The sequence below is a fragment of the Equus asinus genome, chromosome 22 (genome assembly GCF_041296235.1).
Source record: "Equus asinus isolate D_3611 breed Donkey chromosome 22, EquAss-T2T_v2, whole genome shotgun sequence".
NCBI lineage: Eukaryota > Metazoa > Chordata > Mammalia > Perissodactyla > Equidae > Equus > Equus asinus.
In genome coordinates, this window is record NC_091811.1 from 59,207,333 (window position 1) to 59,233,473 (window position 26,141).

Sequence of the window (26,141 nt, forward strand, 5' to 3'; positions counted from 1 at the left end):
ATTCCCTTTCTTTTTTGGCTCTGCTTTTGTAAAAAGGGGAAAAAGTGGGTTTATCTTCTTCCAAACCTTTTTTTCCGGATCCCCCTGGTCCCTAACCCTAGACTCTGTCAGGCTTTTCTCCTTTGGGCAAGATCATCATTCAGGCTGCTTCTACTTCCTTCCCCAGCTCCAAGCCTGCACTACCCCCAGCCCCCAACCAGGTTGGTGGTGGGGCGGGCCTGTGAGGCAGATGGCTGGGGTATTTATAACCCGGGAGCACTTCTTGGGGAAAGTGACTAAGATGCTAAGAGCATATTTATAGCTGGGTTCTGACGTAAGTGTCAGCGGGGAGGTAGGGCCAGGCACAGCAGCAAGAGGGTAGGCAGGGCTGAAAATTGGGGCCACCTGACAGAGAGGGAAGGGGAGAGGTGGGGTCAGTGACTCCTACAGCTACTTCTTGCTGTTTCCCTTGACTCTGTCTCCTGGCACCAACAGGTAAGCCCTCTGAGACAGCACCATGGGCAGAAACTTCTACTTTGAAGTTCTACAGTCCAGATCACAGAGGGTAGAGGACTGTCACTCACCAGCCCCGGCCAACAGAGAGGGATCTGGGAGCTGGGGAGAGTGCTGGACAGTGGGGATTGAATGTGTTTCAGGACCTGGGGAGAAATGCAGGGTGGACAGGAGGGTCTAAAAGTCTCATTGTTCCTTCTCACTCCTCTCTACCCCTCGGTACCTTGAGTTTCCAGGAAGAACCTGGCACCTATCACCAAGCTCCCTAGCCCCATTGCCCCAGTATCAGTGTGATGAGGTCCAAAACCAAAGGTAGCCATGATGTGGTTCCTGATGACAGCCTCTGCTCTCTGGCAGTGACGGGGGGAGAGACCACGGGGACCAGCTCTGTGTCTCCTGTTGGAGAGGCAGGGTCCCCAGAGTGAGAGACTGGGAAGTGCTCTGCATCTCTCCACTCTTCGAGCAGCACCTTCCTTGGGAAGCTGGTCAGCGCTAAGGGTGATGTTGTCCAGTGGCTCGGCACTGCCACATGGTGGACACTGGAGGTACTGAGGCCCATCCCCCAAAGCAACACCTTCCTCCCCCGGTGACAGATCTAGTAGTCTCTCTTGACAATCCCCACGGGCTAAATAGGGGGAAGATGAATAAAATGGAGTGGGGACACACTGCCAAATCACACTCGCTTCCTCCGAGCTTCTTGAGGCAATTGGGACATAAGGAGAAAGGCCCTGGGCCTCCCAGGTAAGTCAGTGAGGAAGGGTGGTAAGGAGGGCTGGGATTGGAACTAAAGCTGCTGCACTCTCCTTGCTTTGCTCTTAAAAGCCCTTAAACCTCCCATTTCCCAGCCCCATTAATAGAAGCTTGGCACCAATTCTAGGATGCCTCAAATTTAGGCAACACTCACAGTACCCTGCAAGAGAACCAGCAGCCAGGGACAGGCCCTCCCAAGTCCCATGCCCGCTGCCAGCTGCGGTGGACTCTGCCCTGTTGTAAGATTGCATCACCCCACTCCCACCTCTCTGGGTTTCCTGAGACATCAGAGTAACATGCCACCCCCCCTCCCCACCATGCCCTCCTCCACGTTGTGCTCCAGTCCAACTGGACTCTGAGCGGCCAGCACAGGCAGGGTCAGGGGGTGACTTCTGTGCCCTGTTGCACGGTCACCTTGGCCTGGGCAAGAGGACTCCGTTCCTCCCACCCCCCCAGCCTCTCTACCCTGTTCCAGCCTCTTTGCTAGAAGTAAAGACATCAGAGTTCTCCTTCCGACTCAGAGACCCCAGAGAAATAACCACTGGAACTCACAGCTGCCTCATGGAAACTGCTGCAGCAGAGGTGGCTGGGCAAGCTAGAAAGACTGGGGTCTGGGAGGAAATTGCTGGCCCCACCTTGCTCATATGGAGTTCCCTCCCCCCAATCCCAGACCTTGGGGCCTGAGCATGTGAAATCATCCTCTTTCTTGCATCATGTGTGTCCACACTACCCCCCCCCCATACCCCTACCTGAAGCTCAGTGACCAGGGCCAGATGGTGAAACCCGAGCTCCAGGGGGGGACCTCCACCCCCTGCAGGGACCTGATGGGCAGCACAGCTGGCCAATCCCGAGGCTCAGAGGGTAGGTCACCGGCTGACCACTAGGTGAGGGAGCCCCAAGCTGCTGGCTCTAAAGAGGCCTCAGTCAGTAACCAGACGTGAGCTGTGAGGGTCAAACTGGCCGACTGCGCTAAACACAGCTACCCAGCGGACCATCCACTTCCTGCCTTCCTGAGTCCCAGGCAACAGAAGACAGGTGGCTCTACCCTTGGCCAAGGGTAGGTGTGGCACTGCTGTCTGCTGCTGCTGTGCCCTCGTTGGCCTCTACGCAATCAGACTCAACAGAAGGAGCAACTGCCGTCTGAGGCTCCCAACCCGACCCAGGGCCATCTGCCAGGAGCATGGGGCTCCCTGATGTCCAGCTCCAGCTGGTGCTGCTGTGGGCATCGGTGTGGGCACAGGGGGCAGGGTCTGTGTGTCCCTCCTGTGGGGGCCCCACACTAGCACCTCAAGCAGAACGAGCCCTGGTCCTGGAGCTAGCCAAGCAGCAAATCCTGGAAGGGCTGCACCTGACCAGTCGTCCCAGAATAACTCATCCTCCATCCCAGGCGGCGCTGACCAGAGCCCTCCGGAGACTACAGCCAGGAAGTGCGGCTCCAGCGAATGGGGAGGAGGTCATCAGCTTTGCTACCATCACAGGTAGGTGAGAGAGAGATAGGCAGAGGGCAGATGGGGGGCAAAGGAGGCAGAAGGGGAGACTGACAAAAGGCAGAGGGAGCGGAGTGTAGGAGGAGGAGGCAGAGATGGGGCAGGGACCGGTTGCGGAGGACGCGAAGGGGTCCCTGTTTCTTCTAAAGGTGGGTGCTATGGAGAGCAGTGGGCAGGGTTTGCAGGGGTCTCAGAGGAGAGCTTCATCTCTGCTCACATTCCTCAGTGCCTTCTCCATCTTTCTGGCAGACTCCTCCACTTCCACCTGCAGCTCCGTGCTCACTTTTCACCTGTCCGCTCCTCGGTCCCACCACCTGGAGCATGCTCGCCTCTGGCTGCACGCGCTCCCCACCCTTCCTGGCGCTCTTTACCTGAGGATCTTCCAATGCGGGCCCAGGAGGAGGCGCCGAGGGTCCCGCGCCCTCCTAGCTGAGCACCAAATGAAAACCCCGGGCTGGCACGCCCTGACTCTGCCCTCTAGTGGCTTGAGGGGTGAGGAGTCTGGTGTCCTGAAACTCCAACTAGACTGCAGACCCCTAGAAGACAACAGCACAGCTGCCCGACAGCCTCGCCGGCTCTTGGACATGGTGGGAGACCGGCGGCCCTTCCTGGAGCTTAAGATCCGGCCCAGTGAGCCTGGAGCAGGCCGGGCCAGGAGGAGGACCCCCACCTGTGAGCCTGAGACCCCCTTATGTTGCAGGCGAGACCATTATGTAGACTTTCAGGAGCTGGGATGGCGGGACTGGATCCTGCAGCCCGAGGGGTACCAGCTGAATTACTGCAGTGGCCAGTGCCCCCCACACCTGGCTGGCAGCCCGGGCATTGCTGCCTCCTTCCATTCTGCTGTCTTCAGCCTCCTCAAGGCCAACAACCCTTGGCCCTTGGCTAACTCCTGCTGCGTCCCTACTGCCCGAAGACCTCTCTCTCTCCTCTATCTCGACCGTGATGGCAATGTGGTCAAGACAGATGTGCCAGACATGGTGGTGGAGGCCTGTGGCTGTAGCTAGCAAGAGGACCTGGGGGTTTGGAGCAAAGAGATCACGTCAGGGGTTCCCAGGCAAAGGGCATCTGTGGCTGGAGGCATCAGATTTCTGATCCACAGCCCCACCCAATGGGCCACCTGGCAGTATGACTGGGTTGACCTCTATGGGACCCAGATGGGCATCTTCTTGTCCAGACTCCAGCCTATTCCAGGCTGGTTGATATGTGGGGAGATAGGGAAAGTGTGTCCTCTAAAGGAGTCTACCCAGAAAGTGTGATTTCCTACCCTAGGCCCTATGAGAAGATGGCAGAGGCGAGGGGGGGGGGGAGGGGAGGGAAGGAGAAGGCAGAGAAAAATGACTTAGTCTCTCTCAAGATGAGAAAGTCCTCAAGTGAGGGAAGGAGGAAGCAGACAGAGGACCCAGCAGGCTTGGAGCAGGGGAAACAAGCTGGCCAAGGGTGGGGACTGTGGAAGTGCTTTAAGGGAGGGTCAAGAGGGAAAAGGGCAAGGGACTGAGGGAAGATCTTTAGGAGAGCCCCAGAAATGCGAGTCAGGAGAGAAGGGTGCTGAGCCTGAGAAGTTCCCTGGTTTTCCCTGGGAGGCAGGACCCACTGGGGAGACAAACATTTCGACTTTCCTAATAAAAACGAAGGGAAAAAATCAACAAGTGTGAGTCATAAAGAAAGGCTGGGGTGAGGGTCCAGAGCAACGGTTCTCAAGGTGTGGTCTGGGGACCCCTGGGAGGTCCCTGAGGCCCTTTCAGGGCTGTCCACAAGGTCAAATCTATTTTCACAATAATACTAAGATGTTATTTGCCTTTTTAATTTTCATTATCTCCAAAGCATAAAGTGGAGTTTTCCAGAGGCTGTGTGACATGTGATTACATCATCTTTCTGCCATCATTGTTAATGGGATATGTGCTTGTGTTACAAATGTTTTTTCAGTTTTAATTTCTAATATGGTAAATTGATATAAACCACATAAACAAAAGCTCAATAATGTTTATTTATTTATTTTTTAAGTAGGCTTTTTTGGTGAGGAAGATTGGCCCTGAGCTAACATCTGTTGCCAATATTCCTCTTTTTTTTTTCTCTCCCCAAAGCCCCAGTACATAGTTGTATATCCCAGTTGTAGGTCATTCTAGTTCTTCTATGTCTGATGTCGCCTTGGCATGGCCTGATGAGTGGTGTGTAAGTCCGTGCCCAGGAGCCAAACCTGGGAACCTCGGGCTACAGAAGCGAAACGTGCAAACTTAACCACTTGGCCAGCAGCCGGCCTCCTAGCTCAATAATTTTTGAGTGTAAAAGGGTCTTGAAACCAAAATGTTTGAGAATCTCTGATCTAGAGACCTGGGTGGGGTGGATAAAGCAGTGTGCTGTAAAAGAGCTGGCCTGAAAGAAGGTGCTGGCACCGGAGCATGTGTAGGGTCCCTTCTCCAGTGACCACTGGTCTTGTCTTACCCTCTAAGCATAACCGGTGTCTGGGTCAGTCACGTGGGGGTGGGAGGGTCAAATAGGGTTCCTCATCTGCAATCCCCCCGGCCCCCCCTCATTACTACCTGTATTTGTAGGGCCTCAGACTTCTTCCTAACTTCTCTTTTTCCCTGGACCTTCAGACTGCAGAGTGAACTTACTGACCCTCCAGGCCCAAGAAGGTAGTTCTTGGAAGCAGAGCTAGGGTGTGGGAGGTCTGTCTGAGGGATGACAGAAAAGGAAGGGACTCCTTTCCCCCACCACGCTTTCTCCCCTTTCTCATAAAGAAAGGTCAGAGAGACTAAAATAGCTGCCCCTTCCCCGGCATCTGGTCACCATGGCAACACAAATCCAAAGGCACAGGGCACTCCCCTCTCAGTTAGGCACTACCGCTCTGCACTAGCAGCATCTGCCGGCGTGCCCTCCGTTTCTCTGGGCTCATACAAGCCCCTCCCTGGGTTTCTAACTAGGCTTTGGTTGGGGCATCCTGTTAAGTCTCCTACAGGCTCCCCCAGTCTCTGCCTCCAATGACTCCGAGAGGGTGTCATGTGCCAGAAAGGCCAGCAGAGGGAGCAGACAGGCTTGAGGAGCGGAAAGAGAGCGAGCAGCGCAGAGGTGCGGAGGTGGCCGCAGTCTCCAGAACTTCGAGAAGGAGAACGGAGGTTCTCGGGGAACAGGACAACAGTGCTTCAGTCCCAGGGTTCCTCAGTAACCTAGTGAACACATACCCTGCACCCAGAGCCTCAGCCACCTGCTCCTCTCTTTTATGCTCCATAGACCCCTCATCTTCTGCGCAGGGCCCCCAACCCCAACTCTTTCCCAACCCTGCTTCCACCAGACCCCAACTCTGTCCCAACCCCTTCATGTTCCATCCAAGGGGTGAAACCGGCAGATAAACTACGGGGTGGCGGAATGCTCAGTTAGCACCAACCAAAGTCGATGACCCTACCTCCAACATTATCTTTCTCGGATGACGTTTTAATGCCCCCCCCCCCACTCCACCCCCCCATTCTCCGGCCCCATTTATTTCTCAATCTTTTTTCTGGCTCTGGTTCAAGGGCTTTTCCGTACGTAGCCGATCCAAGAATCCATGCCGGGATTTACTGCCCACCACCAGCAGCGTGTTCAGCGGGGGGGGGGGGGTGGGGGGGGCGTAGGCAGTATAGGGTCCCTCCAGGGAGGGGGAGGATCCTGGGGGTCCTGGGGGTGCAATGAGCCCGGCACCCCCTCTCTCGCTTCCAGCTCCCCCGCCTCGTCTTCCAGAACGGCGAGAGGGAGGGAAATAGGAGGGAGGTGAGGGGCGAGCGGGAAGAGCGGCGGCGCGCCAGCAGCTTGAGCGAGAAAAAGTTTTTGCAAAAAGGAAAAAAAAAAGTTTGCGCTTCTCGCGGGTGGTCCCGGCTCGCGGCCCGGCGGGCTGGGCCGGCGGGAGGGCTGGGGGCCAGGTTAGGGGGGTGGGGGTAGCACTGAGGCTGCGCTGCCGTGGTCTGTCCGCCCCCCCTCCCCACCGCACACCCCCAGCCCAGACTCCAGCCCTGGACCGCGCATCCCGAGCCCTGCGCCCAGACGAAGGTGAGAAGGGGGGCAGGCGGGGGACCACCTGGGAGCGGTGGGGGAGGGGGCCTGAGGGGATGCTCTGCCTGTGAGAGAGGCTGCCCAGCCAAGAGGGAGACCAGGGCACAGAGGCAAACGGGGGTGGGAGAGCCTGGGGTGAGACGTTAGAAAGTTTGGAGAATTTTTTCATTTGTATCTCCCTTTCTCTGTATCTTTTTCTTCTGACAGTCTGTGTGTCTGTCTCAGGCAACCGTGGATCTCTTTGTCTGTCTCTGCCTCTCCCATACATTAGAAACATCTCACTTTCAGGAGGTTGGGATGAAGAGGCTGGAGGGACGGCTAGCTGGAGGTCTGCGTGGTAGAGGGAACTCCAGGTGTGTCTCTAAGCGCCGGGCAGGAAGACGTCAGTGTTTCTGAAAGGAGGGGACAGCTAACGAGAGAGCCCTAGGTGGGGTGGTGATGGCTGTGTGAGAGGCGACAAAACCCGGGGGTGGGGGTGGGGGCTGGGCTTGAACCCCTGACCTGTCTTGTGACAGATGTGCTTGCGGGTGCCTGTGTTGTGGGGGAAAGGAGTGCCTTCTGGACTAGAAGAGGCGCTGGAGGAGCCAGTGTCTAGTTTAGGCCCTAGAAAGACTCCTCGAGGAATCTGGACTCCTGAGTCCCAAGGGCTGTGGGCAGGGTGCTAAGGAGGAGTTGAGGAGACCTTGTCTTGACCCTCTGACCTCAGGACCACCAGGGCAGCTGGGGCCAGCCATAGGGAGACCCCTACTGGGACAGGGCGGGACCACGGGCCGCTGCCTGCCTGTGCATCCCCGTTGGCCCCCCTCCCAAACGGGAGCTGGGGACCGAGGCCCCTCCTCTGGCTCAGACCACCCTGCCTGCCCTTACTCCCCGCTCTGAAGCCTCTTTCAGGCCCCGTGACCCCGAAACAATCCGCCCTGGGCAGCTAGCTTTGGGGACAGGATTAGGGAAAGGGGATCCCATAGAGACTAGAGACTGAAGGTTTCAGGGGGCTGAAGAATTGGGGTCTTCATAGGATTGGTCTTTATGATCCAGTAGAGGGAGAAGGCGGGGCGATTTCCCCTGGGGAATTGTAAGGGCCGGAATTAGGGTGGTTTTCCCTAGGGGGGCGGGGTCCAGAGCCCCCCCTCATTATCTCCCCGGTATCCCCTGCCAGGCGGCACAGACCCCGCCCTTGACGTCACTAAGGGGTTCCCGGGGGTCTGGAGGGGTTAACCCTTGGGAAGCCATCCGGGATACCCGGGAACCTGAGGTGTCCTGGCACCTCCTCCTCCCCATACACACCTTATTTTATTTACCCAGTCACTTTCTCTCCCTATAGTTTCTGCATTCTTCTTTCTTTTCCACCCCGCCACGGGGACCCCTAGTCTCCAATAGTGCCCCCCCACCACCACCTAGGCGCCACTGCCAGCTTTTTGGATGCACTGAGGGGAGGAGGGGAGAATGTGTCCCGCCTCTTACCGCCGCGCACCCCCCCGCCTCCCCGCCCCGACTCCACTGCGGCTCGCTCGACTGGGCTCCCGGGGCGGGCGGGGGAAGCGGAGCTGTCTGCAGCCAGAGCCTGCGGCGGCGACTTGGGTGGGCCGAGGAGGCACGGGGGCGGGGAAGGCGGGACCGGGAGAAGGGGGCGGGGCCGACTCCTGGGAGTTGGGGAGCGGGGGTGCGAGGAGGACTCTGGAAAATAGGGATACAGAAGATGATTCAGGACTCCAGGAGGGGAACCCTGGAGCTCCCTGCCCCTTCCTCGCTCTCATCCACACCCCAGGAAACATAACTGAAGCTGGAAAAGTTGGCGAAATTTTTCTTCCACTAGTGTGAAGGGGAGACGTGGGTGGGCAGTGGCACGCGTGGGCAAAGAGGGATGTCACCCCATTTCCATCCCGGCTCCTCTGCCGCTGAGCTGTGGGGAAGGAAGATGACTGAGTGGGCTTGTTTGGGGGGTCATTTGCGAGCCCTCGCCTCCTTCCCCTGGGTGAGTCATAGAGGAAGGAGGCGGGAGAAGTGTCCCCCCATCCAGCTGCCAGCCAGCTGTGCCCCCCCCCAACCTAGTGCCAGGGTCGAGTTGGGAGGTCTTGGATGCGGGACCCGGATCTCCGCTGGGAAAGGAGGAGTTAGGAAGGGCACAGCCCAGGCTGTGGGGCTCGGGCTGGATCATGGGGTCCGGGTTCCGCTCCCCATCTTACCCCGCCCTCACCCTAAATCCCAGCATCCCGGGATCACCCACCGCGCCGGCCGGCCCGCTCCCGGTCGTTCTCCACCCTACCCCGCCCCACCCCACCCTCAGTCCCGGGAAACCGGAAAACCTGGGGTGGACTAAAAACTGGAGTTTTAGGAGAAAAGCGGGCAGTGGCAGCCTCTCCTTTACTACTCCTCTCTAATGGATGATGGCTTTGTTTTTTTCATTCTCCCAAAACCTTCCTTCATGGTGCTTTTCCTTTTCCCCAAAAACAGACCAAAAGAGTTTAGATGGGAGCCCAGATTCAAACCACGCCAGAATAACATCAGATTCCATCCTTTTACCCTACAGACCCGCGAGGCACCCCTCAGAAACCTTATCCCCTTCTACACAGTTTTGTGCCTTCGGGAGAAAAGGGCAGTCTATCCGTGCTCTCTCCTGGCCCTACCAGCCTCTCAGTCTGGGCTGTGGCGAGGGCGCCCTCTGCTGGACATTAGGCTGTAGAAGGGCTGTCCCCGGGGCAGCAACAAATGAAAACAGAAAAGGAGCTGGAGCAGAGCAGCCAGCCCAGGACTTGAAGTCAGACGTTCCTCATGACTTCCCCCATCCCACTCCTCAAAGCTGGCCCGTGCTCAGAGCAAGAAGAAATAGAGGGCCCATGGTATAAAGTCACTTGAAGCTCATATAGGCACAATTAGTCCACCTCCCTGTCAGACCCAGACCACCCAGGCGAAGCTCCCACCCAGTTCCCACAAAGATTGCCAAGACTGTCTCTGCCTCTTTGGGACTTCTCTCCTCACCCTCTCCTTAGCTGAGTGATGCTCATTTCAACTCGATTTCCCACAGTTGAGGTCTTGGAGGGGCTGGGGGCACATGGAAGCTCTGCCCCGGGTTCTGTGCCTGAGGTAGTTATCTGACCTTCCCTGTTTCCCTCCCACCTTTATGACTTGCAGATCTCCCTTCCCCTCCTGCAGTGTCCCCACACTCTCCTTTGAGACACCATGTTCAACTCGATGACCCCACCACCAGTCAGTAGCTATGGCGAACCCTGCTGTCTCCGGCCCCTCCCCAGTCAGGGGGCCCCCAGCATGGGGACAGAAGGTCAGTGCATACGCTAATCCCTGGGCCTTGAGGACTGGCAGATCTCTCATCCCAGGGATCCCTCTTCCATCTCCCACCCTTTATGCCAGCTTCCCATCACAGGAAGGTTTGAGGGCCCATGTCACATGGTCTTGGAATATGGGATCATGCCATGCCTGGGGTTTCAAGGTGAGGCCTTGTGTGTCCTCCATTCCCATTCCCCATTCCAGCTGTCTCTTTTCTAGGACTGTCTGGTCTGCCCTTCTGCCACCAGGCCAACCTCATGTCCGGCCCCCACAGTTATGGGCCAGCCAGAGAGACCAACAGCTGCACTGAGGGTGAGGCCTCAAGCAACATCTCTTCCTTTTCTGCCCCTCTGAGACTTGTCCTGAGGGAGGAAGTGGGAGGGCAGGGGATCTAACTTGGAACAGGAAATGCTTGGATATGGGAGCAAGGGGTCACAGCATGATCAGGAGGTCACAGATGGTGTCAACAGGGCAAAGCAGAGTTGTGTCACGTTTTTGCTGAGAGTCAGGACCTACGGGGTCTGGTGCACAAAGAGACACGCCCCTTTACCATTCCCATCTCCTGTTTCCTGCCCCAGCCCCACTTTTTCCTCCTCCCCGGAGTGCAGTCAAGTTGACCAAGAAGCGGGCACTCTCCATCTCACCCCTCTCGGACGCCAGCCTGGACCTGCAGACAGTTATCCGCACCTCGCCCAGCTCCCTTGTGGCCTTTATCAACTCACGCTGTGCATCTCCGGGAGGCTCCTATGGTCACCTCTCCATCAGCACCATGAGGTGCAGATAGCCCCAGGCTAAGAGGCCCCAAAAGACCTTACCAAACCCCATTAAAAGCCTCAAGCCGTCCAAACCCCCTGACCCTATTTGAATCCTTATCATTTTCAAAGGCATTGAAGCCCTCCTCAGTACTTCCCTGGGACTGGGCTCAACCGCTTCCCCTACCAAGTTTTCCAGAACCCTCCACATAGCCCAAGAGCTCCTGAGACTTTGAGATGATAGTCCTAAATAACTGCCTCCCCTCCTCCTCCTCAGCCCATCTCTGGGATTCCCAGCCCAGATGAATCACCAAAAGGGGACCTCGCCTTCCTTTGCGGTCCAGCCCTGTGGTCCCCATGACCCCACCCACAGTGGGATGATGCCGCATCCTCAGTCCCGGGGACCCCTCCCAACTTGCCAGGTGAGAGTCCTCATATTGCCACCTGATTTCCCTCAGCTCAGGGTGGGTGGGTGGGTGGTAGACTCTAGGGGGACTATGAAGGCAGGACAGGGGATAAGAATGTTTTCAGTAGCAGAAAAATAAAGGGGAATGGGTGCTGAGGTTCACTCTTGGGGGTTGAATCAGACTCTTCCAAATGAGATCCCACCTTTTGCCCATCCCGTTCACCAGTGCAGTCTTTGGAGGAAGTTTCTTCCAAACCCAGGGGTTCCAGCTGCTTGGGTGGGGGCGCTCAGGGCAGGAAGACCCGGCTGGGCTCCCTCTTCCTTCTGCCCACTTCTCCCTTCATCACCCTCGCCTCTTCCCTTGGGGAAGCTGAAGTCTGAGCTGGACATGCTGGTTAGCAAATGCCCCGAGGAGCCCTTGGAAGGTGATATGTCCAGCCCCAACTCCACTGGCACACAGGTAAGGGAGGAGGGGGACTTTGCCTCTGGAACCTGAGCACAAGGAAAGCTGCCACCCAAGTGACCTAGAACTGCCTCTCCTGCCTCAGGATCCCCTGCTGGGGCTGCTGGATGGGCGGGAGGATCTGGAGCGAGAAGAGAAGCCCGAGCCTGAGTCTGTGTATGAGACTGACTGCCGCTGGGATGGCTGCAGCCAGGAGTTTGACTCCCAGGAGCAGCTAGTGCACGTGAGCCCGGGGGTAACAGGAATGCTGGCTGGAGCCTGCAGGATATTCTCGGGGGGACATTGTGGAGTCAGGCTGAGGGCAGGACGTCAGAGGATACTGAGGTTGAGGTTGAGTGCCTGGTGGGTAGGCAGAAACCCAGGAGCTGTGGCTTTGTTTTAGAAACTTGCAAGAACTGGGGGTGTGGGCTATGATGTTCTTCCTGCCCCTTCTTTCGCCATGAGACGGAGCCATGGAGGAATATGGGGGGTAGGGAGGTCAAGGGAAGCTCTATTCTGGGTCTCGGGGGCATCGGAGAGCCTCTGCCTCTTCTCCCTCAGCACATCAACAGCGAGCACATCCACGGGGAGCGGAAGGAGTTCGTGTGCCATTGGGGGGGCTGCTCCCGGGAGCTGAGGCCCTTCAAAGCCCAGTACATGCTGGTGGTCCACATGCGCAGACACACGGGCGAGAAGCCACACAAGTGCACGGTGAGGCACCCACTGCGCAAGCTCAGCATCCTTCCTTCCACTGGGGCTCCCCACCAAGGCAGGGCCCCATTATAACTGTCATGGACCCTAGGCAGTTGTGCCTCAGCGGGCCCCTTCCTCCATAAACAATTACTAACAAATTGTATTTCATGACCATGTTAGTATAAAGATGAACATACTGGTATATATTACAACACTTTCTTGGACACAAAAGTTAACTTTTTCCCCTGATTTTAAAAGAAATTAAAATATTTTCATGGGCCCCAGGCACTGTGCCTCCTACTCTGCCTAATGGAAAAGCCCTGCATCAAGGACAGAAGACACTCTCAGATCGGCCCCATCCTAAGATAGTCGAAGGTCCCCAGGCAGGGGTCTAGTGCCTCCAGCCACTTCTGTTCCCCCAGCTCTTGCCTGCCCTTGTCCCTGAATGCTGGGACTTCTCCTGAAGCCCCAGTGCTTCACCAGTGCTGCCACCTTATCTTATATTCTCTGATGATGTCCCTTTTGAGATTTAGGATTCCTCTAATCTCCATGTCCTTCTGTCTAAGAGCTGTCCTTTGACCCCCATATCCCCCAGTTTGAGGGGTGCCGGAAGTCATACTCACGCCTCGAAAATCTGAAGACGCACCTGCGGTCCCACACGGGTGAGAAGCCGTACATGTGTGAGCATGAGGGCTGCAGCAAGGCCTTCAGCAATGCCAGTGACCGGGCCAAGCACCAGAACCGGACCCACTCCAATGAGGTGAATGCCCCACCTGAGAGACCCTCCCCACTTGAGAAGCCACCCACTGGGGAGATTCCCCGTAAATCCCTTAGCCCAGCACCCACTCCACAGAGGTGAGTTCCCCCTTCACATATAATTCACCCCAAGAAGGCCTCTCTGAAACCAAGAATTTCCACTTCCACCCACCCCTCCCCCTGCCTCTAACCAGCCAAAGGACCTAAAATAGACCCATTCAAACTAGAGGGACCCCTGGTCCCCTCAGCCCTTGAATTTATGAGGCCTCACAGACCTGGGCTCAGCCCTCATCTTCCCAGGCCTGGGCCATCAGTTTCCTAATCAACCTTAACCTTCTCATCTTTTACTCCAAGGGCCCCAGTCTCCTGACTTCCTCGGTTACTGTGTGTTCCCCCCGTGCCCCTCACCCTCACACCATGCCACCACTTTTCCTGTTCCTTCTGCATTCTTCCACTTTGACCCCTGTGCCCACCGTCTTCACCCTTCACTCAACAGAAGCCGTACGTGTGTAAGCTCCCCGGCTGTACTAAACGCTACACAGATCCCAGCTCGCTCCGAAAACACGTCAAGACGGTCCATGGTCCTGATGCCCATGTGACCAAGCGGCACCGAGGCGACGGCCCCCTACCCCGGGTACCATCCCTTTCCACAGTGGAGCCCAAGAGGGAGCGGGATGGAGGCCCCATCAGGGAGGAGAGCAGACTGGCCGTGCCGGAGGGGGCCATGGTGAGAGAGCCCGGGCCAGCCCTGCCTCCATGTCCCTGTCTGCCTGCTGCCATCTTTCTGGTCCCCACCCAACCTGTCCATCCCTTCGATGGAAATCACTCTTCTGTGGCCAGCCTTCCAGTCTCTTGTCCCAGTCTTGCTCCTTGGGCTACCCAAAATCTAGGGATTTTAGTGCAATTATTTAATTGGTTCAGCAAAAACATCTGTCCTCCAGTTTGCCCCTGTCCCTCTCCTGCTCAGCCCTCCCTCACGTATAAGCCTCCGCTCAGCCCCAGCAGTCACTGGGACACAAGCTTTAGCCCCTCACCAAGTTCAGGGAGCTGTGGGGAAGGGGGCCACCCTCAGCTTTCATCTTCCCCACAGAAGCCACAGCCGAGCCCTGGGGCCCAGTCATCCTGCAGCAGTGACCACTCCCCAGCAGGCAGCGCAGCCAATACAGACAGTGGTGTGGAAATGACTGGAAATGCAGGGGGCAGCACCGAGGACCTGTCTAGCTTGGACGAGGGGCCTTGCATTGCTGGCACTGGTCTGTCCACTCTTCGCCGCCTTGAGAACCTCAGGCTGGACCAGCTACATCAACTCCGGCCAGGAGGGCCCCGGGGCCTCAAACTGCCCAGCTTGACCCATACGGGTGAGACCTGGGTGTGGCGGGTGGTTGCTGGGCTGAGATGTGGACCTTTCCTGAGGTTGGACAGAGGACTTCACCCTTCAGGGCTGCCATATAGCATTTTTGTACAATTAGAAAAAGGTGCCCGTTCCTTAAGACACTTTGCTTCCATCTATCAGAAAAGTGTTGTGATATACAAAGTCTATCATGTGAATGCTGTCCCCTAGGATCATGCAGTGTACATGTACAGTATACAGTATACAACCTGTACAACTGTTCACAGTGGCCCTGAATCCCTGGTGACACAGAAGCAGGAAGGGCATGGGAGAAGAAAGAGACAGAACTGAGTGGTTAGAGTTAAGGAGCCTGTCCCTGGGAGTCCAGGACAAGGCTGTCCCATGGGAGAGACAGAAAGAGACTCAGGAGGCTCCCTGAGCACTTTGCCTTTTCTGCCCATCACTTGCAGGCACCCCTGTGTCCCGCCGTCTGGGCCCTCCAGCTTCTCTTGACCGCCGCAGCAGCAGCTCCAGCAGTGTCAGCTCGGCCTATACTGTCAGCCGCCGCTCCTCCCTGGCCTCCCCTTTCCCGCCTGGCTCCCCACCAGAGAATGGGGCATCCTCGCTGCCTGGCCTCACGCCTGCCCAGCACTACCTGCTCCGGGCAAGATATGCTTCAGCCAGGGGAGGTGGTACCCCACCCACTGCAGCACCCAGCCTGGATCGGATGGGGGGTCTTCCTGCACCTCCCTGGAGAAGCCGAGCTGAGTATCCAGGTTACAACCCCAATGTAGGAGTCACCCGGAGGGCCAGTGACCCAACCCGGGCTGCTGACCGCCCTGCCCCGGCCAGAGTCCAGCGGTTCAAGAGCTTGGGTTGTGTCCACACACCCCCTACCATGACAGGGGGAGGACCGAACTTTGATCCCCAACTCTCGACCTCTGTCTACTCACCACAGCCCCCCAGCATCACTGAGAATATTGCCATGGATACCAGAGGGCTACGGGAGGAGCCAGAGATTGGGACCTCCATGATGGGCAGTGGTCTGAATCCCTATATGGACTTCCCATCTACTGATACTCTGGGATATGGGGGACCTGAGGGGGCAGCAGCTGAGCCTTATGGAGCTAGGGGTCCAGGCTCTCTTCCTCTTGGACCTGGTCCACCCACCAACTATGGCCCCAATCCCTGTCCCCAGCAGGTCTCCTATCCTGACCCCACTCCAGAAACATGGGGTGAGTTCCCTTCCCACACTGGGCTGTACCCAGGCCCCAAGCCTTCAGTTGGAGCCTACAGCCAATGTCCTCGTCTTGAACATTATGGACAAGTGCAAGTCAAGCCAGAACAGGGGTGTCCAGTGGGTTCTGACTCCACAGGACTGGCACCCTGCCTCAATGCCCATCCCAATGAGGGGCCTCCACGACCACAGCCTCTGTTCTCCCACTACCCCCAGCCTCCCCCTCCCCAATATCCCCAGGCAGGCCCCTATCCCCAACCACCCCCCGATTACCTTCCTTCAGAATCCAGGCCTGGCCTGGATTTTGATTCCCCCACTCATTCCACAGGACAGCTCAAGGCTCAGCTCGTGTGTGATTATGTCCAGTCTCAACAGGAGCTGCTGTGGGATGGTGGGGGGAGAGGCGATCCCCCAGTCCAGGAACCTCTCTACCAGAGTCCCAAGTTTCTGGGGGGTTCTCAGGTTAGCCCGAACCCTGCCAAGGCCCCAGTGGCCACCTACGGACCTGGCTTTGCACCTAACTTGCCCCATCATAAGTCAGGCTCCTATCCCACCCCTTCACCATGTCATGAAAATTTTGCAGTGGGGGCAAACAAGTCTTCCCATCGGGCAGCAGCACCACCCCGACTTCTGCCCCCACTGCCAACTTGCTATGGGCCCCTCAAGGCAGGGGGAAGCAACCCCAGCTGTGGCCATCCAGAGGTGGGCAGGTTGGGAGGGGGTCCTGCCTTATACCCTCCTCCTGAAGGACAAGTGTGTAACCCTCTGGACTCTCTTGATCTTGACAACACTCAGCTGGACTTTGTGGCTATTCTGGATGAGGCCCAGGGGCTGAGTCCTCCCCCTGCCCATGATCAGGGGGACAGCTCTGAACACACCCCACCTCCGTCTGGGCCCCCCAACATGGCTGTGGGTAACATGAGTGTGTTACTGGGGTCCCTGCCTGGGGAGACACAATTCCTCAACTCTAGTGCCTAAAGAGCAGGGAATCCCACCCATCACAGATCCACACTTCCTAAGGGGTTTCCATCCCCACAGAGAAGCCAGGAGGAGGAGCCATAAGCCCCAGGATGCCCCAGGGATGGGAGGTATGGGCTGGGGGTTGTATACAGTCTGTATATGCATGGGGGAGGAATTTGATAATGGTACTTTCCTGATAATAAAGAAACTGCATCAGAAAGAGCCTTGCTAGTTCTATGTTACTCTCTTGGGGGAGGGTGATGACAGGGAACAAGAAGAGAAGCAGGAGTTAATCCACTCACCCTTCTCTTCAGAGAAGCTCCTTCACCGCATCCCAACCCCTGAAATCAGACTCACAAAGATGGAGATGGTCATGCGGGAGACAAGGATTTAAAGAGATGTCCTTAAACAGAACACGCCACCACTGCCACACTCCAAAGGGTACCCAACAGAGAAGATAATCGGAAACACGTTTTCTCTTCTTCCTGCCCCAGTCAGGGGAAGAGGCTGGCGAAGTCGGTGAGCATCAGCTGGACTAGCTGCCCAGGGTAGAGAGCATGGGCCGCTGGGTCCGATGTCTCCTGCTCTGGCCGAAACAGTGTTGGTCCAAACACAATTCCAAGGTTGTGGGGGGTCATGAGGTTCTTATCTGAGTGTGCTATCACCCTGTGGGCAAAGGCCGAGAGAAGGGGCTAAAGGCAGCAGCTTTGCTGCTCCATATAAATCTAATCCTTCCAAGGTTTGAGCAGGGAAGAGCTCCCTCTGGGATCCCTCCACGTGGTGGCCGAAGGAAACCAGGGAGAGAGCCTCAAGGGGAATGGAGATGGGACCAGTGGGGGAACCTTCGAGATACCACTTGAACATAAATCTAGGATACACCCGCCTCTTCACAGCTTCAGAGATTGCCCCCAGAGTCCTCTCTGCTCACAATTTGGGAGGCTTTAATTCAGACGGCTATCCTTCCTCAGAAGTCACTGCCTAGGCCCGGCCCAGCCAGGTAAGCCATCGCCACTGTCCCAGTAGCAGACAGAGAGGTAAAGGGAAGGGAGACATTAGATTTCCCTTACTTGTCTCAGCATCCCTGGGCTTGTCTTGGGCCCCACTTGATGCTGACCGATGGAAAGGCTTTGACCCTGGTAATAGGTCCCCTGCACAGAGGCTGCCTGTTTCCTCAAGCTGTCCACTAAACTCAAGTGTTTCCCTTCCTTCCCCATCTGAACAGAGTCTCTGCTGCATGCCCCCCGTACCCTCTCCCTGCTTGAACAAAGATGTGCAGTCTTCCTGACCTGCACAAATGCTCCAGAAGGTACCGCAGAGTGTCGTGGTTGGGCTTCGGCATTGAGCCTATTAATTCTCGTATTTGAGAGAGGCACTGCTCTGATTCGGAGAGCGCTAGAGAGAAAGAGTAATGGGCAGGGCACGGGGGTGAGATTAGGGAAGATGCGGGGGCAGAGTGGATAAGTTCACTCCTCTTTCCCATGCCCCTGGAAGACACTATTAATCTATCACAGCTTTCTCTTTCACCAAGCACAGCTGCAGCCTCAGAATTCTTTTCAGTTCAGCCCTCTAAACGTTGACAAGAACACAACTGAAGTTGGCACGTGAGTTGAAAGTTATTTTCCACCTCTGTGCTCAGGATGGGACAGAAGAGGGTAAGGGAACCTCTACTCTACTCTATTCTCTACCACTCATGCCTCCCCCACCCCATATTAAGGGTATCCCCAAAGCTCCCATCCCTTACCAAGGGCAGCACGAAACTTGGGCAGCAGCAGTGGGGGCACCAGAGGCTGGGGGAGCTCCCTGAGAAAAAGCTTCAGGGCTCCAGTGACCACGTGAATGTCATCCCACTCAGCACTGTCCAAATCTAATCGGCCTTCTGGAAGGAGAAGGAGGTACAGAGGGGTTCAGGGCTCAGGAAGGGCCAGAGAGAGCCAGAGACTGAGAGATCAGGAGTTTCGGAGAAGATCCAGGTAAGGCAGACTACAGGAATGCCTTTGGGGTCCACAGTGGGACAAGATACAGTGGGAATGGGGACAACCCTCCCAGGAGCAGGACATGGGGGTACCCACGGGGAGTAGGGAAAATGTGGGGAACTTTCAAGGATCTGAGGGGCCTTCCATGTAAGTACCTTGTCCTGGCTGTTCGGGGAACACATACCTCCCATCGGAGGTGATCGCCCGCTCTGCAACATGTGTGAGAGGAGATCAAGAGGTAAGACATGCAGTTCCAGCCGGAAGACCTCCCTGTTCTGCCAGCCCCCCCCACTCAGAACCGCCTGTGGATCTGAGGCATGACATTCTTAGTACCTCCACTTGCCCACAAGCCTTCTCACCTCTGTCGACCAGGAAGCGAAGTTTCTGGACCACTGCCAAGTTCCCGCTGACCCGGTAAATGCCATCCACATCTAGACCTAGGAGATGAGGCAGAGTGCAGATAAGGAGTCCTACTCTGAAGTGTGTGGTGAGGGCTGGTGAGGGATCCGAGGGTAGAGAGACAGAGGGCAGAAGGGTGAGGGAGGTGGGGAATTCTAGGCCTTGGCCTGTTGGAAAGGGACATTCTGGGACCTCTGGGAAAATGACCTCTCTTATCCACAGCAGCAATGCAGAGCCGCACAAAGCTGGGCACGGTGTCCCCTTCCCGCTGGCACAGTGATTCCAACTGACATCCGAACACCTGGTCTGGGGAGGCACAGAGTGAGGTGGAAAGCCAGGGCCACTATCACCCGTGGAAGCTCTTCTCAGCACTGGCCTTCAACCCAAAGTTGGCCCGGCAAGGAGCTACACACCCTCCCCCCACCAATCAGCAGTAGTGGGAAAAACAGTGTCTCAGAAGACCGCTGATCTAGTTTGGGAAGCTGTACTCCGAGCCTCGCTAAAGCTTTCTCATCCATGAAATGGACTGCTGCCCACGTAAAAGTGCTTGCAAAAAGACTAAGGCCGGCACGAAGGGCGCCAGCGGGCCCCGCCCACCTCACCTCGGAGCAGACCCCGCTCCTGCAGGCTCTGCAAGGGCGGTCTCTTCGCGATCAGCCGCTTTAACTTATTCCGCACGCGGTTCTGCTCGGCTCCTTCCGGACCCCGACCTATCGGAGGCAGGCGGGGTCAGAGCTTGAGAGCAGCGGCCGCGGAGGCGCCCGGAGCCGCTCCCGAGGCCCCGCCCTAGCCCCGCCCCTAACCGGAGCTCCGGCGGCCGCCCAGCCGCAGCAGAGGCTTGGACGCCGGCTCCGACTCCTCTTCCTCGTCCTCCCCGGCACTCAGCTCCCCCAGCTCCGCCGGTCCCGAGCCTGACAGTCGCAGCTCCAGGGGATTCTCCCGATCCTGGACCCGGACGGGCGAGGTGGGCCGAGGCGGAGGATGGAAGAGAGAGGAGAGAAATCTGCACCTCCAGCTCGACTCCGGAGACCCTAACCGGCTATAGGGTCGCACGTCCCAGCCCCACCCCAGAGCTCTACACCGAGATCACCCTGTCCCCCACGGCCCCCTGAATCCTACTGCTCCTCCGCCACTCCCTCCCCGCGCCCTGACCCGGGCCTCTCCGCAGTCTCCGTCCCGCCCTCCCACGCGGTCTCACCAGGCGCTCGATGACAGCGCGCAGCGCGCGGTGCCAGGCCCGCAGCTCGGTCTCCTGGTCTGACTGCAGCAGGAACTCGTGGCCAGGGACCGTGCGGATCTGAGGGGCCGGCGGGGAAAGGACTGGGTCAGTGGGGAGGAGCATAAAAAGCAAGGGGGCCGAGCGGGAGGCCCGTGCGGGAATTGGGGGGCGCACCCCCGGGTAGGGTGGGGCTTTGAGGATGCGCTGGGGGGCACTCACGTGCAGGACGTTGCGGCGGCTGGACAGGTGGCGACCGTGGGCCAGGGCCGCCCCGCGCAGGTCCACGCTGCTTTCGGGTCGGCTACCCGTTGGTGCCTGGCAATTAGGGGAGAAACTGAGGCCTCGGCTCTGTTTCCCTCACCGCCTCCCTCTCACCCGGTGGACTGCGAGGAGACGCAGGCTGTCTCCTTCCTAACTCCTTACTTTCCTCCACACCGCCCTCCCCACCTCCGCCCCCACAGTCGGCCTGAGGCGGATAGAAGTTGTGCTCGCGCCCCCCTCCTGCACACCCCCCTTCTCCTCTCCCTCACACTCACCCAGAGCGGGGAGGGCGCGGGCGGTGGTGGCTCTCGGTAAAACATCAGGCTGTTACCCGCTAACACCACCCATGATGGGCCCCAGTTCTTCCTGCAGAGCGGAGGGGGCAGCGGTAGTAGTGCAAAGGTCATTGAGAATCGCACGGGGAGTGCGCTCTCCCCACCCTCCGCTCTGCCCTAGGGAATCCGGCAGCCCAGGCCCCTGCAGTACTCTGGGCTCTCCTCACCTAAGCTTGCGCCCTCCCTGGGCGATCTTGGTCATGTTGAGCAGGCCCGACTTTTCCACCTCCTGTGAAATGGAGGGAGGAGGATCAATTAGTCACCCAGCGCCCCTCACAGCTGCCACTGCTTTCCCCAGGGGGTCTCCCAGGAGTAAGGTCCTTTAAAGTTTGGGGGGGCGGCGGTGCTGAGTAAGAGAGGACACCCAGAGAACACTCAGAAAGAGGAAGACGTTTCTGAAGGAGCAGGAATTGGGGGGTGGGGCAGAGAGAATCTTGGCGTTCACGAGGAAATAGGAGACTTACATGGGGGTCCTCCAGGACCTGCGGCAGAGGTCGAGGGGGCTGCAAGGCTGAAGGCTGGTCTGAAGGGTCGAGCTGGGAGGTGCGCCGGCGCAGGCAGAGTGAACCCTGGGGGAGGGAATTGGAGAAACAGGTGGAGGGCCCTTCAACTTCGGAATCCCTGGCTGTAGGGGGAAGAGGGGTGCGGACGTGGGTGAGAGGCAGGGGGTGGGGTGGGTAATGAAGACGAATGTCTTGTATATGAGAGAAAGTCCTAAAAAGATGGCTTTTCCTGTATGTGACCTGGAGGTGGGAGAGATCTCACCTGGGGGTCAGGCAGTTCTGGGGTCCCTGTGTCAGAACCTGAGCCCTTTGCCTGAGGTTGCAGGACTCCGTTGTCCCTATGCAGGGCCTGTGTCCCGTCCATGGAGCCAGGGTTCTGGGGGGGAGGGAAGGAAAGCTCATCCAGATGCCACCTCAACCCACTCTCAACACCCTTCTCACAATTTTCTGATTCTTCTGATCTTCAGAGAGAAACACACTACTTTGGGGTTCAGTAAGGGAAAGGAGGAGACTGAGGGGACAAAGGGACAAGCCGAAGGGAAGGTCTCACCGTCTCTTGGGTGCGAGTGCGGCGTGGGGGCTTCCAGGACTTGCAGCCAGTCAGCGAATTGATGTAGAAGCAGCGTCCGGAGCTGGGGTCCAGGTGCTGCTCCCACGCGTCCAGCCTCTGCAGGGGTGGGCATTCAGGGACTGGGGGCGGGGACCGGGGACAGCGGCGAAGGTCCACCAGGTTACAGTATACAGGGGGCTCTGACATGAGGGGCTGGGGTCTTGCCTGCCAGGAATGGGGGAAGAAAAAGGTAAGTATTCTGCCTGTTTCTCTTCCCAGTCTTCTCTCCACCTAACCACCTCCTTCTCTCTCCCCCATTTTCTCACCACCAGCTCCCCGATGGGGTGACCCAGGTACTGGGGGAGAAACCCCAGTCCCCAGCTGGTTTTTTTTATGACTCCCTCCCTCAGTCTTCTTTGCTTTTCTCCTCACTTCCTGTTGCCAACTTCCCTCCTCCCCCACCCCACCCCCACCCCAGGGCCACAGGAAAGGGGAACAGGCTTTCCTGTGTGTGTGTGGGGTTGGGGGGAGGTGGTTGAGGGGAGCGCCCCACTCTCACATCCTCCAGAGGGAAAAGAGACAGAGAGGGGTCAGAGATCCTGCTAGGGGAGGATGAGACAGGAGGGGCCATTTTTCATCTACTAGTAAGTAAGAGAGGGGAGGGGCTGAGTCTTCAGGAAGAGCAAGGGAGTTACATCTCTAAGGGGGACTTGCTGGTGACCTGACCTGGCAAGACAAGACACAGGAAAAACCCTGCCCTGGGCCAGGAGTCAGGAGGAAGAGAGAGAAAAGCATCACTGGATTGGCTTTCTTTCAGTCTCTCTATCATCTGCCAGGTTCCACTTACCCTCAGGATCTTTGCTACTTGCTGTCCCTCAGCTAGAATTCCTTCTCATCCGTAACTGCTTCATGGCTGTCTCTTCCTCCCCCTTAGTCAGCTTCGACTAAATATCTTTTCCTCAGAGCTGCCTTCCCAGACCTCAGTCACTCCACCACCATTAAGCTTCTTGGTAGCACTTACAGTACAAAGGCTTATCTTCCTTATTTGTTTATGTGTTTCTCACCCCCTGGGAATCCCTTGAGGGTGGAGATTCTGTCTGTCCTGTTCACCATTGTGCCTAGAACAGGGCCCAGAAGTAAATATCTGTAGGCTCCCCCGTGCTCAGAAGAGCTGTGACTCACCATGTCGGCACTGGACTCCATCAGCAAGTCTTCCTGAGAGAGGGATCTGCCACTTGGTCCTTCCTGGAAGGGCTGCCGGAGGGTGGGTCTCAAATTGGTAACACTGACACTTCTACACATTTTGGGGGGAAGAGGAGGAGGCTGCTCGGACGTAGCCTGGGCTCTGCCTGGGGCTTTCCGAGACAGGTGCAGCTTTTCCAGGGAGCCAGGAAACAACTTTGGTCCTGGAAACAGAGAAATGGGAAGGGTAGGGAGGGGGCAGGTGATCAGAGGCGTGATCTTGGCTGGGTCCCCCATCCTGGGGGCTCCCAGGGAAGACAAGAGCAGGGAAGTCTGTGGAAAATTACATGAGACCTGGAGGGCTTGAGACTAGGAGGAGAGGCATTTGGGGACATGTTGGTGGGGCTGAGGAACAGGCTGATCAGAGAGAAAGAAAAGAAGGGGGTCAGCAGAAGCTTGAGCTGGGGGGTGGGGAGGATCCTTCCAATAATTCCTAGCAGCTGGGGAGGGAGGAAGGTGATGGGGGAGGGCTTACTCACCAGGAGTCCAGAGGGTCTGGCTGGGAGTGATGGTGGTTGGGCTCTGGGAAGAGATAGATTCTTCTGTCACATAAGCAGCTGGGACGAAGATGGGTCGAGAGGTAGAGGGTGCTCCTAGGCGCCTTGCCAACCACCAGTCTGAGTTGGTCTTTCGAAGCAGTAGGAACCTGTCCCCTTCAACCAGAGACACTTGCCGGCCATCTGCCCCAGTGTAAGTGAAGGCATAGAGGGCACAGAGCTGGGATCCCCGAGAAGGGCTTCGGGGCCCCAGTCCTAGGCTGCCCCAGGTACTTGGCCACCACCGGCCTGACAGCATTGTGTTCAGTATTGTCACCTGTGGGAAAAAGGGGTGTTGGAGATCCAGAAAAACACAGAACTGCCTGCTTCCAGGCAGAAAGACATTGTTCGAAGAGCTGAGTCGGGGGAAGGTAAGGACAGTAACCCTCCGGTGAGAGGAGAGGGTGAAGCAGAGGGCCTGGATGGGGGTCAGTGGTAGGTTTTAGGGTCTGAGAACTCTGGGTGATGTGACTGGTGAGGAAGTATATAAGTAAGGTGAGAGAGGATGTGGTCAGCAAGGCTGGGAGGCCAGCAAGGCAGGAAATCAGAGGAGAGGGCCTAGCTCGGTGATTTTCCTCCAAGTACCTTCTGGGGCCCATCAGAAGATCCAGGTGCAGGAGGAGCTGGTCCTGGGTGGTGGTGAGACTTTTGAGCTGAACACAAGAAGATGAGGAGAAAGAATCAGGTCTCAGACAGAACACAGGCAAAGAAACAGACATTAATGACAAAGATAAAAAAGTTTGTGACTCTTCATTAAATTTGTGCAAACACCAATGTTTCCATTACCGATCACCTCAGACCTAAAGCTGCGTGCTTCCTGTGCAGACTCAGAGAGACATCAAGACAGAGAAACAGAGAGCCAGAGAAATAATAAGACCAAATTGGAGATAAAGAGAAAGTAGTTAGGAGAAATACAGAGGAGTTTAGAGTTAGAGGAAGAGGTGAAAATACAGTACTGCCATCCTCTCAAGCCAGGATGTGTTTTTGAGAGCTGAAGCCTTAATATATTCTCTGTACATAAGCCTCTTGGGCGGAGCCCCACTTTAGTGCGTGGGTTCATTCATTCATGCTCTTAGCATGGATTGGCTGAGCACCTCCTGTGTGAAAGGAACAGCTTAGGCACCGGAGATAAGAAAGGGGAAGGAGACAGACACAGCCCTTGCCCTTGGGAGCTTAAGGACAGATCTGAACACAATAATGACACAATAAATTTGTTAATTATAATTGAATCAGGGGCTACTGACAAGTAGTACAGGATGCTATGACAACATATGGCGGGAGATGGGGACTGATGTCAGCTTCTTGCTGGTGGAAGGTGGAAACTGACTTCCCCTGTCAATTGCCAGAACTTTAAAACCCACACTTGTGCTACCTCCTTACCTGACCACTCCTCTTTCCCCCCAGTTTCTCCACTGCATAATGGGGGGTTTTCTGTATGGCTTTGGAGGGGTGGGGTAGGGAGTTCCGCTCCTCTTTGGTGACATCAGAGAGCCAGCTCTCCTCCCCTGACATGTGACCTGAGGGCTGAGTTCTCAGTTCTGGGATTCTGCCTCACTGATCTTCTTCCTTAGTTTGCCCCACTTTGAACATGTGGAGAATCCTATCCCTCAACTCTTCCTTCCCGCTTCTGAAATAGTAGCCAACTTCATCCATTCATTCATTCATCTAGTGTTTGTTAAATGCTCAAATCTCACCCTCTTCCGCCTGCTCTGCCATGTGTCCTGCATTTTATCCTGTCTTTATTGACTCCTTCCCATTAGCTTTTAAACATGTCCAAGTCTCTCCCATCTTTAGACAAACCTCCCTTTACTGCACTCTCCAGTTACCACCCCATCTCTCTCTCTTCCTTTCTACAGTCAAACTTCTTGAAAGAGTTGCCTACACATGGAGGTCTCCATTTTCTCTCCCCTCATTCCCTTACCTCTGCAAGGTCACTCCTCACTAGGGTCACCCCTGACTTTGCACAGACACTTTGCAGTCCTTATGTGCTTGACATCTCTGTAGCAGGCAACACAGTTGACATTTCTCTCCTACAAACACTGTTGGCATCCCTCTTAGCTTTCTAGCGATTCCTTCTCTGCTGCATAAGAAAGGACTTTGCTTGTTCCTTAAACCCCAGAGGTCTGTCTGGGATCCTGTGCCTTTTGCACTCTCCACACTCTGGTGGTCTTAGTCTTCCCCCAGCTCAGATGACCTCCATATGATGCTGAGTACCATATCACCAGTCCAGGTCTTCCTCTGGAGCTCCAGTCTAATCCACTGTCCACTGAAGAACTCCACTTGGGTATTTCACAGGTGCCACAAACACAGTATGTTCTAAACTGAATTTGTCAGCTTCCCCCACAAATCTGTTTCTCTTCCAGTACCATTATTCAGTTAAATTTAAATTTAATAAATATGTAGTGAATGCTTATACCATAAGTGCCAGGCAGGAACTGTGTGCTAGGCATTGTCAATTAAGATGACAAACATGGCTGCTGACCTCTCACAACAACTAAAATACAGTGTGA

At 56.4% G+C, this 26,141-nt stretch overlaps 3 protein-coding genes across 18 annotated transcripts; 2 read left to right on the forward strand and 1 right to left on the reverse strand.

Moving 5' to 3' along the window:
- Window positions 1–2,164: 2,164 nt before the first annotated feature.
- INHBE (inhibin subunit beta E) lies at window positions 2,165–4,378 on the forward strand. Its single transcript, XM_014843991.3, has 2 exons — window positions 2,165–2,720; window positions 2,979–4,378. Exons 1-2 carry the CDS (start codon window positions 2,423–2,425, stop codon window positions 3,734–3,736), a joined length of 1,056 nt encoding a protein of 351 aa, XP_014699477.1. The 5' UTR covers window positions 2,165–2,422; the 3' UTR covers window positions 3,737–4,378.
- A 2,238-nt stretch (window positions 4,379–6,616) lies between these two features.
- On the forward strand, window positions 6,617–17,048 carry GLI1 (GLI family zinc finger 1). 12 transcript variants are annotated; one of them, XR_011496983.1, is made up of 14 exons: window positions 6,632–6,752; window positions 6,981–7,108; window positions 9,885–10,032; window positions 10,257–10,349; window positions 10,616–10,811; window positions 11,067–11,211; window positions 11,422–11,655; window positions 11,744–11,881; window positions 12,199–12,348; window positions 12,926–13,090; window positions 13,583–13,813; window positions 14,177–14,444; window positions 14,887–16,741; window positions 16,928–17,048. XR_011496983.1 is itself a non-coding variant. In XM_070494489.1 (13 exons), exons 3-13 carry the CDS (start codon window positions 9,933–9,935, stop codon window positions 16,629–16,631), a joined length of 3,465 nt encoding a protein of 1,154 aa, XP_070350590.1. In that variant the 5' UTR covers window positions 6,618–6,752; window positions 7,044–7,108; window positions 9,885–9,932; the 3' UTR covers window positions 16,632–16,824. The 12 variants fall into 12 exon arrangements, 11 of the variants coding, with proteins under 11 accessions (XP_070350591.1, XP_070350590.1, XP_070350593.1 ...); XM_070494489.1 differs by lacking the exon at window positions 16,928–17,048 and having other exon boundaries at window positions 6,618–6,752; window positions 7,044–7,108; window positions 14,887–16,824; XM_070494492.1 differs by lacking the exon at window positions 16,928–17,048 and having other exon boundaries at window positions 6,618–6,752; window positions 7,044–7,108; window positions 9,906–10,032; window positions 14,887–16,824.
- On the reverse strand, window positions 16,752–24,433 carry ARHGAP9 (Rho GTPase activating protein 9). 5 transcript variants are annotated; one of them, XM_014843997.3, is made up of 18 exons: window positions 24,217–24,338; window positions 23,575–23,908; window positions 23,036–23,259; window positions 21,854–22,078; window positions 21,566–21,679; window positions 21,265–21,369; window positions 20,968–21,029; window positions 20,741–20,831; window positions 20,424–20,519; window positions 20,184–20,282; window positions 19,789–19,930; window positions 19,588–19,695; window positions 19,193–19,291; window positions 18,946–19,023; window positions 18,742–18,795; window positions 18,355–18,489; window positions 17,900–18,005; window positions 16,752–17,279 (listed from the first exon to the last, which is right to left on the reverse strand). In XM_014843997.3, exons 2-18 carry the CDS (start codon window positions 23,888–23,890, stop codon window positions 17,108–17,110), a joined length of 2,226 nt encoding a protein of 741 aa, XP_014699483.3. In that variant the 5' UTR covers window positions 23,891–23,908; window positions 24,217–24,338; the 3' UTR covers window positions 16,752–17,107. The 5 variants fall into 5 exon arrangements, 4 of the variants coding, with proteins under 4 accessions (XP_014699483.3, XP_070350601.1, XP_014699486.1 ...); XR_011496984.1 differs by having other exon boundaries at window positions 16,834–17,279; window positions 18,771–18,795; window positions 24,217–24,433; XM_044756055.2 differs by lacking the exon at window positions 19,193–19,291 and having other exon boundaries at window positions 16,831–17,279; window positions 24,217–24,267.
- Between the last annotated feature and the right edge of the window lie 1,708 nt (window positions 24,434–26,141).